The sequence below is a fragment of the Microplitis mediator genome, chromosome 11, assembly GCF_029852145.1.
Source record: "Microplitis mediator isolate UGA2020A chromosome 11, iyMicMedi2.1, whole genome shotgun sequence".
Classification (NCBI taxonomy): Eukaryota; Metazoa; Arthropoda; class Insecta; order Hymenoptera; family Braconidae; genus Microplitis; species Microplitis mediator.
This window is the reverse complement of record NC_079979.1, coordinates 795390-805222: the sequence shown is the minus strand read 5'-3', so window position 1 is coordinate 805222 and position 9833 is coordinate 795390. Positions and strand designations below refer to the sequence as shown.

Here is a 9833-nt window from a genome sequence, read left to right as displayed (position 1 = left end):
AAAAAAAACGTCCATAAAAAATTCCAAAAAAGTTCCAAGAACGTCCTTTTTTGACTCTAAATTTGCTCATAACAACTTTTTTTTTACCATCAAAATTACTAACGTTCCAAAAAAGTTCCATTCGAAGTTCTAATCTGTCTCATGTTTAGAAGTTCCATACGCGGAACTTTTTTGGAATCTTTTTGGAACGAGTTTTTTTTACACTTGATGAAACTTTAGTTAGGATACTTATGAAAAAAATCTTGTTCAAGTCTCTCTTAAATCTTTTGTAAGAAATTCGCTGAAGGACCTTCGTTAAGTAACTCCCTAAAAGTAATGTTACTAGGATAGATCAATATATCAATTTGAACTTATTAGCAATTAATGTTATGCGTTATTTCGAAATCTAAAGAAGCCTTATCTCTGATTTGAACATATGTGCATTTCTCAATCATATTTAATGAGATTAATAAATCCTAAATGTTGGGAAACATGATAATCAAAAGGTGTGATCACTTGTAATAAAAAGATTGTTATTTTAAGTGATTAATATGTCGAAATAATCATTAACGCAAGCGAATGAATGAACAATAATTACTGGAGTGGAAGATCTGTAGAGTTTTAAATAAAAATGAAGTCAATATGTCATCTTGATAAAATGATTAAATTTCAATAGATTTTTAGCAATAAATTATTGGAGTACAATGACCGCTTGATCAAACATCTCATTTTCGTGACGAATTCACTGATAAAATTGGATATATAAGCCCGTTATTTTTATGCTGGTGACATTTAGTACCAAGCTGAGATTCTCAACATTTTACTCTCACGTAAGTAATTATTTAGTTATTTTTCACGTTCATAATAACTATTTAATCAGTTGAATAAAATAATTTTTTTTTCGCTACACGGAAAGAAAATTATGATAGCGGTTCCCATAATTTTGTGAAATTTTTTCCTATACCATCATAGGAATTACGACCATAAATTATGGGAGCAGTTCCTATAATTATGGGAATGATTCCTATAATTTATAGGAATACTTTCTATAATATTATGGGAATCATTCCTATAATTTATTGGAATGGTTCCTATAATTTATAGGAACCATTCCCATAAATTATAGGAACCATTCCCATAATATTATGGGAATGGTTCGTATACCATTATGGGAATCATTCCTATAATATTATGGGAATAGTTCCCATACTATTATAGGAACCATTCCTATAATATTATGGGAATGGTTCCCATATTTTCATGAAAAAATTAATTTAAAGAAATGTGGTAATCACTTCTACAATACACAGAAATATTATTTAACATAAAAACAAAAATTCAAACATTGAAAAAAAAAATCGTATTTGGCAAAAAAAACATTAAAATTTTTAATAAGAATTTTTTGTCAGCACAAAACATTCAAGAAAATTTAAATTTTGGAAAATTTCTACACTATTGTGCAAAAAAAAAATTTTATGATATTATAGGGATGGTTCCCATAATATTATAGGAATAGTTCCTATACCACTATGGGAACCATTCCCATGATAGTATGGGAATGATTCCCATACCATTATGGGAATGGTTCCCATAATGATATGGGAATGGTTCCTATAATATTATGGGAACCATTCCCATATCATTATGGGAACCATTCCCATAATGGTATGGGAACTATTCTCATACTATTATGGGGATGGTTCCCATAATATATGGGAACCATTCCTATAGTAGTATAGGTACTATTCCCATACCATTATGGGAACCATTCCCATAATGCATAGGAAAACTTCCCATAATTTTCTTTCCGTGTACATGAATAAAAAAATCTGGGCGACGGTTGGCCCTGCGGGCCAGCCCCAAAACTTCCCGCTCCCAAAATACTTTTACATGCAATTTTTTTTCTCATGAGCTTTTTAAGCTCTAACAAGTTACGTTTTAAGTTGAAGTTTGAAAATTTAAGAATCGGAAATCATTAATGAACAAGCTGTTTTTAATTTTCTATTTCTGATTTTGTTCAATTAAATAAATTTATTGAAGCAGAAATAAATGTCAGAGATCAAAAAAATCCCGGAAAAAAAATATAGCTCCTCGAACGATCTACACGGAAAGAAATTTTTCGCGGTACCACTATGTTGTATGGTCGATTCTACCATACTGTATGGTAGCAAAGATTTTTTCATTCGTTTAAAAGTATGTATAGATGATTTGACCATACGGGAATGGTAACATTCACGATAGTCATGGCGGATGAGCCTATGTCAGTATGGCCGTCAAGCCCACACTGCTTGGCGGTATCCACAATGCTTCTGGTAGATAACGCTATTCAATATTGTCAAATTACTTATGCTAATATTGTAGTATTACCAAAGTTTATTTGATTCAAAAAATAGGTTATACTCCCATGAAAAAAATTTATAAAAAAAATATATGTTAAAATATTACAAAAATATATTTTTCATATAAAAAAAATGTATTAAAAATACATAAAAAATATACAAATATATATAAAAGATGTATAAAAAATCTATTTTAAATTGCTAACCTTTAGCTGATTTTCATATATTTTTTATATGTTTTAAATGTATTTTGAATGTGTTAAAAATATATCTTAGAATATATAAAAAAATACATATATAAAAATATAAAAAAATTATATAAACAATATATTTCAAATATATAAAAAATACAATTATGGAAATATAAAAAATGTATATAAAAATTATATTTTTACTGTAACCAACAACTTAGAAAAAAAAATATATAAAAATTATATAAAAAATGTATTTTTTATATACGTTTTTTTTATATATTCATAACTATATTTGGTATGTATTTTTAATATGAATTTTCTTTTATATGAAGAATAAATATTTTTTATATTTTAACATGCACTTTTTTTTATAGTAAATTTAACGTTTCAGGTATGAGGGATCATTTTTTTTTAAATTAAAAAAATTAATTAAAAATCAAAGTATAAATTTTTTCAAATAATAATTATTTCCTAATATAACCTGTGATCACTTGTTTACATAAATATATTTTTATCTATTTATCGACGAAGTACTGCAGCTACATCTATGCGGTATTGGTAGTAATCCGATAGTGTATTGATTACCGCACAAAGATCTATTGCGGAATGCCCTAGTGGCATTGCCGTTTCTTCAATGTAGTATGGGCCTCAAGCCCATACTTATCTGGTCAATTCTGCTATGCAGACATGTAAGCTACACAAAATTTTCTGTACTATACAGTATGGTGAATAACGCCATACTTATGGTACTTGCTGCAATACTGTAATAAGAGTATGGTGATAAGTACCATACATTTCTTTCCGTGTCAAGCTACTCGTAGATCGTTACGGCAACAATACGTACATGGAGAAAATGAAGTAATTGTGTTTATTATGCTAAATTTTTAATTCCAATCATATAGAATGATCAGAACGTTTTTCAGTGCAAAAAGAGTTAGGGTTATATTTTTTTTTAATAGAATCAATAATATTAGGATGATAATATTTACTATCAAAGATGGTAATTAATATTATTGAATGCTATGAAAAAATGTTTAAATTCTACTTACCTTAGATGCTCAGTATTATAATTTCTGATGGTAACTATTACCATCTGGTCATAAATATAACTATTTAGAACTATAATGATAATAATTGACTCTAGTTCCCGAGTCGAAATATTGAACTTACGTTAACTTATAGAACTTACGTAAGCTTAATGAACTTACATCTTACACTGAAAAAAAAGTTTTTTTCCACCTAGAAAATTTTTCCCTCCCGTAAAGAACCTGGTATTCTAGATTTTAAAATACCAAAGTTTTTTTCCCACACTAATAAGTATTCTGATTGCTAAAAAACTCGGTTTCCTTCTCAGCAAAATACCAAAATAAAAAATATGGCTGACTTAACCTCACTCAGTTGACACATATTTAAGTAATGTTTATTTTACTACGAGCCTTTTTTTAATAATATTAAATTAACTACTAATTTTAAAAGTTGTATTTATAATAAAATTACTGGAAAATTTAATTTCTACAAAATGTAGTGATTAGGATGTAATTATAATTACTGCAGTTGCTATGGTAACGCAGCATTAAGGGGTTAGGGGTACTCAGAGGCCTGAAAAAATGATGATTTTCAATAATTTTTTTTTTGTAGTTAATTACTTTATTTGACAAAAATAAAAACATAGCTTTATTAGAACACGTTTCGATTTGACTTCACGAAAATTTCAAAAAAAAAAATTAATAATTCAAAAAGTTATCGCTGTTTTTGTAGAGCCCGTTCCTCCCGAAGTCCTTTGCGGTGATCATCATAAGTCCTTGGAGATTCATCTAAAATCAATCGGACAAGAAAAATTAGTTTTATTAATAGATAATCTTGTGCCTGATCGAAGCTTTTTTTTTTTTTTTCGAAATTAACAAAATGGCGGCCTCAGGAAATTTTTTTCAAATTTTCGAGAAAAAAACCGACAGTTTATTGTTAAAAAAAAATCGAAATTTTTGAAAAAAAAAAAAATCCTTCGATCAGGCACGAGTTTTTAATGTATTTCAAAAGTACAATAAATTTTATTGAAATCTACCGAGCAGTTTTTAAGTTACAGTGATCACCAGTTCAGAAAACATAGTTTTGAGAAAAACGCATTTAAAGTTTTGCTATGGATTTATGTCGAATTATAAGAATTATTTAATAACTTACACTGAGTCATCTATTCCTGGACCATATAATAGCTTTTCAGCCGTCATAGCAGCTTCCAAAATATCGATTTGCTGGTGCCTACGTTGCAATCGACCTTCTCGGGCGTTATCATTAGCGCGCTTATCTGCTACTTTGATACGTGCAGCATCCATTCTTTCTGCATACCGATGAGAATTAGGCCCACAATTAAGTCCTAGTGTATTCATCAAGACTAATAATGAATTTATACCCTCATTAAATATACACATAGCAACGTATGCAGCTATTTGTACGATAGTAAAACTAGTATTTACCGTTTTTGGGCATATTTTCCATACTAGTTGGTTAAAGCTTTCATTATTATTCTGATTGAATCCACCTACACATCTTGAAAGTAAATTTTCATTACTAAGATCTTCGTATATAGGCTTGATAGCTTTTAAAACATCAGAAGGTAAGGGAGAATAATCGTGAGAATAGGTATCAAGCTCTCCTCTTGCTTCAGCGCGCTGGTAAGAGCACCAAGATTCTTCGCCTTTTGGACACATATCATGATTCGGTTTTTCATCACTCGAGCCGTAGTGATAAAAGGTTGCCATTATAGCAGATTTCATATTTTCAACAGGAAGGAATATATTCATTTCCACAGTTATTACATGCAACTACAATTTTGAATCCCAGCCCACGTGTACTTGCTGTTTGAAACACTACATTTCCATCACATTTTTTACATTTTATAAGAGCAGAAATTGCAGTGAATACCTGAATAAAATTTATTATTCGAAATTCAGTACTGCTGTCTTCAGGTACATCATCTTCAGTGTTTTGTTTTAATTTTTTAGAAGATGTACTCTGAATACTTTCATCACGTTCGGCTGTTTTCGGATTAAAAACATTCTTTCTTTTGACTGAACGCGACTTATTAATTTTTTCAGAACTCCGAAGTTCTCTTGAAACCTTTCTAGAATCACGTCCCATGGTTAATAATTTAATTCACTTGAGAAATAATTTATCACAAAACTATCGACTGATCAGTGCAACGACTACAGGTATACTGGCAACCAAAAATTATTTTTCAGTTCTTGTACTACCTACAAATTGTGAATATATATATATATATATATATATATATATATATATATATATATATATATATATATATATATATATATATATATATATATATATATATATATATATATATATATATATATATATATATATATATAATTATACATACATTAAAATGGGGAGATATTCATGACAATGAAACCCGAAAGGTCGGTTGCTTGCAGCTGTTTCTAGCTACCTGCTCTCGAATGCCACGTAGCACCCGAGCGTCCATTTGTCAGATTCACTTCAAATTTTCACACAATATTTTTAAAATATTATACTTTAAGAAAATGCAAAAAAAAAAAAATCGATTTTTTGAAAATTCTGACTACCCCTAACCCCTTAAGTTTTATAGCTCTAGAAAAAACTTAGGTATTCTCGGGGGAAAAATACCAGTTTTTTAATATTAAGAAACTTATACTGGATATTGAAATACTCGGATAAAAATATTTCGTATCCTGGGAGGAAAAAAACTTTTTTCTTCAGTGTAGTATTTACCCTAGTAGCAATTTTGTCAAAGCCTTGTACCAGCCTGGATCAAGATACTTTAAAAAGATTTTCGATCAAGAATTGTACAAGAATTGGTCCAGATTCTTGACTAAGATTATTGGTCAAGACTTGAGCCAGACTGTAGTCAGAATTTGTCAAGAATTTGACCAGAAATCTGGAGCTGTCTATTGCTAAACTTTGGGACTATCCTATATAGAGGTTCTCATCCTACATTAGTTTCATTTATAATACTGTAGTCGAGAAATGAGTTCTCTGTAGAAAATGAATCTAGTTTTCTTAAAAATGCGAGCGACAGCTTATTGAATTCGTCATTAAATTTGACAAGACATTTTTTTTCACAAATAAAAATATCAATTTTTATAAGTCAAAATCAAATAGAAAAAACGAGAGACTCTGATTACTAGCAATAACTCAAAAATTAATAGAGGAAGCGTAAAATTAAAAAACGATAATTAAAGAAGAAGCAATTTTCTATTTGTCACAACTTTCGGAATTCTATTCCCATTTTTTATAATTTTAATTATTCATCTTAATCTATTCAAAAACTTCCGAAATTTTTTAAGTGCTAGAAAATTCTGAAAATCAATTTTTCTAGGCATTACTACAAACTCAATGCGTAATTTAAAAAAATAAAATTTTTAAACTTGTTGACTCAACTATAAATGAGAACCACTGCAATACTATACTTTTTACATTCAAGTGGAAAGGAGGGAAATAGGTGCGCGCTCGTCGTCTTTTGCGCTTCTCGCGCAAGTCTATGTCAAAACTCTGGGTCAAGAATCTGGTGAAATTCTGGTCACAGACTGGCCCAAGTTTGCAGCCAGTCTGGATAAAGATTCTTGATCAAGTGTCTTGGTCGAGAATTGTACAATTCTTTACAAAGTGCTTCTTCAAGTATCTTGCCAAAGAATCTTGCCCAATTCCATTGCTACTAGGGTACTGATCACTTTATCATTATATTACTTGCCGTTCTCAATTTATACAGTTCATTTTTACCGTGTGATGAAAACTCGGTTTTCGAAAATAGGGGTGAAAAAAATAACTTTCTGAATTTTTTAAAATTTACAATTTTCTTAGTGGAAAGTTAATAATAAATGTTAATAATTTTAAATTTCAGATAACTACAAACAATTTCTTCCAAAATGAATTTTAAATTTATGCCATTTATTTTATTAATCGCATTGTTGGCAATCGTCACGAATGTCAATTCACTACTCTTTGATGTGAGTCGAGAATTCATTTTTTTTTTATAAACTTTAAACTGTTTACTTATATATTTATTTTTTACAGACTGCCAAGCCAGTTATGGTAAGTAGAGAGAAAATTATTTTACTTTTAATAATTTTCGATTATTTATTTATTTTGTTTTAATTACAAGATGACGGGTCTGGCGTAAGTATGGAAAAAAAATATTTTATAATTGATGCCTGAAAAATGTGGCTGGGTATTTAATCGTCACGACTCGCGTCTTGTACATTGCACTTTATGTATAATCTATGATTCAAAATTTGTTCTTTACTCTAACTAATTTTTATTTAATCAATAATTTTATTTTAATTTTAGGATGCTTTAACAGGCGTAAGTATAAAAAAATCTATATTCAAAAATTTATTTTTGACACCCATAAATTTTTAATTATAATTAATTTTATTTTAATTACAGTCTTCCACCGAGACAACACCTACTGATGCCGTAAGCATTAAAAAATATTTAAAAATTTATTTTTGACACCAATAAATATTTAATTATAATTAATTTTATTTTAATTACAGTCTTCCACCGAGACAACACCTAGTGATGTAAGCATTAAAAAAAAATATTTAAAAATTTATTTTTGACACCAATAACTATTTAATTAGGGGAGGGTGGGGCAGAGCGGCCCCCCTAAGCCAATTATTATTTTTTGTGGCTTTCAACCATAAGATCACTTTACTTTTGTCCTATTTCGAACAAATTTATGGACATTTTGCCAAAATTCTGAAAATTTTTTTTTTTTTTTTGTGGGGCAGAGCGGCCCCCCTTCAAAAAGTGATAAAAAAATTTTTTTTTTCGTTTCTTTTTTTTTTAAATTGTTTTCATCATTAAGAATGTATTTCTTTCTCTTGACAACTATTTTTGGTTTTATATTACTCGAAAAAAATTTTTTAAAGCGTAAAAAATCGTTCACTCTCGATTATCTTAATTACTAATTGTTATTTAATAAAAAAAAAATCAATTCTATAATTTTACTTTATTGCAAAAATTTATCAACTAAAAAAAAAAATTTAATTTTTATAAATTTTTAGTGACCAAATTTGCCTCTTACATAAAGAAACGGCTGAAAAATATGAAAAAATAATTTTTTCGGAAGTTTTGGCTGGTCCATTTTGCCCCAGGTGTTATGCGTAGGGCTAGAAATGTGGAATTATACTAATTTTTTTTTAATTTGACGATAAAAATATGAAAAAATCACTTTTTCAAAATTTTGGGCTTGTCCATTTTGCCCCAAATGTCATGCGTAGGGGTAAAAATGCGCAAACATATCGGATTTATAGTAATTAGTCGAAAAAAAAAAAATTTTTTTTTTGGTCAAAATTTCAGGGGGGCCGCTCTGCCTCACCCTCCCCTATAATTAATTTTATTTTAATTACAGTCTTCCACCGAGACAACATCTACTGATGTAAGCATTAAAAAAAAATATTTAAAAATTTATTTTTGACACCAACAAATTTTTAATTATAATTAATTTTATTTTAATTACAGCCTCCCACCGAGACAACACCTAGTGATGTAAGCATTAAAAAAAAATATTTAAAAATTTATTTTTGATACCAATAAATATTTAATTATAATTAATTTTATTTTAATTACAGCCTTCCACCTGGGAAGCACCTACTGATGTAAGCATTAATAAAAAATATTTAAACATTTATTTTTGACACCAACAAATTTTTAATTAATCACTTTATTTATTTTTTTTACAGTAAGTTGGCACTGCTGAATTCCGCAATTTCGTAAGTCGAACGAAATAATTTTTTTATTTTTAAAATCTTGAAGCTTTAGTTTAATTTATTTTTATACCAGGGCTGCGTCGGTGGCTGCGGATCGGAGACGAGTCGAATCATCGACCAACCACAGACGGAGCCAAAATCGGAATCTTTTATTGGTTACGGACATGATTTAAACACAAAAATTGGAAATGAATTTATGATTGTATTCTTTATCTAGATAAATACTAAATATATACTTTATGTGCATCAAATTCAGCGGTCAATTTTTTCCCCTTTTTATTTATTTTAACAATTAATTTAACTAAAAAAATTTGATCGTTTCAACCTCTTTCACTAGAATACTTTTAAATTTATTTAACCACTAATTTTTAAATCTTTTAGTTTTTTCATTTCTATGAGCGGAATTCTGTTCAATAATTGTTTTTTTAACTTCCCGCTAAGAAAATCGATGATTTTCAAAAATTTCGGGAAGTTATTGTTTCTACCCCGATTTGCGAAAATCGAAATTTCATCAGATGTCGAGTTTTTGACATCCTAAGAAGCTATTCTGA

General features: G+C 28.7%; 2 protein-coding genes across 2 annotated transcripts; one reads left to right on the top strand and one right to left on the bottom strand.

The window, feature by feature from the left end:
• The first annotated feature begins 756 nt into the window (after positions 1-756).
• Positions 757-9527, top strand: LOC130677188 (uncharacterized). Its single transcript, XM_057483835.1, has 11 exons — positions 757-809; positions 7410-7515; positions 7583-7600; positions 7856-7870; positions 7955-7984; positions 8065-8091; positions 8925-8951; positions 9035-9061; positions 9145-9171; positions 9256-9285; positions 9356-9527. The coding sequence occupies exons 2-10, from the start codon at positions 7435-7437 to the stop codon at positions 9256-9258; spliced, it is 255 nt and encodes an 84-aa protein (XP_057339818.1). The 5' UTR covers positions 757-809; positions 7410-7434; the 3' UTR covers positions 9259-9285; positions 9356-9527.
• Positions 4099-5712, bottom strand: LOC130677187 (uncharacterized). Its single transcript, XM_057483834.1, has 2 exons — positions 4691-5712; positions 4099-4326 (listed from the first exon to the last, which is right to left on the bottom strand). The coding sequence occupies exons 1-2, from the start codon at positions 5308-5310 to the stop codon at positions 4323-4325; spliced, it is 624 nt and encodes a 207-aa protein (XP_057339817.1). The 5' UTR covers positions 5311-5712; the 3' UTR covers positions 4099-4322.
• Positions 9528-9833: the final 306 nt, after the last annotated feature.

Excerpts from the sequence above, each read along its gene's own strand:
- LOC130677187 (XM_057483834.1), bottom strand. The coding sequence starts at position 5,310 with ATGAATATATTCCTTCCTGTTGAAAATATGAAATCTGCTATAATGGCA.
- LOC130677188 (XM_057483835.1), top strand. The coding sequence starts at position 7,435 with ATGAATTTTAAATTTATGCCATTTATTTTATTAATCGCATTGTTGGCA. Across the intron at positions 7,985-8,064 it reads AGACAACACCTACTGATGCC|TCTTCCACCGAGACAACACC; the intron begins GTAAGCATTAAA and ends TTTTAATTACAG. Across the intron at positions 8,952-9,034 it reads CCGAGACAACATCTACTGAT|CCTCCCACCGAGACAACACC; the intron begins GTAAGCATTAAA and ends TTTTAATTACAG.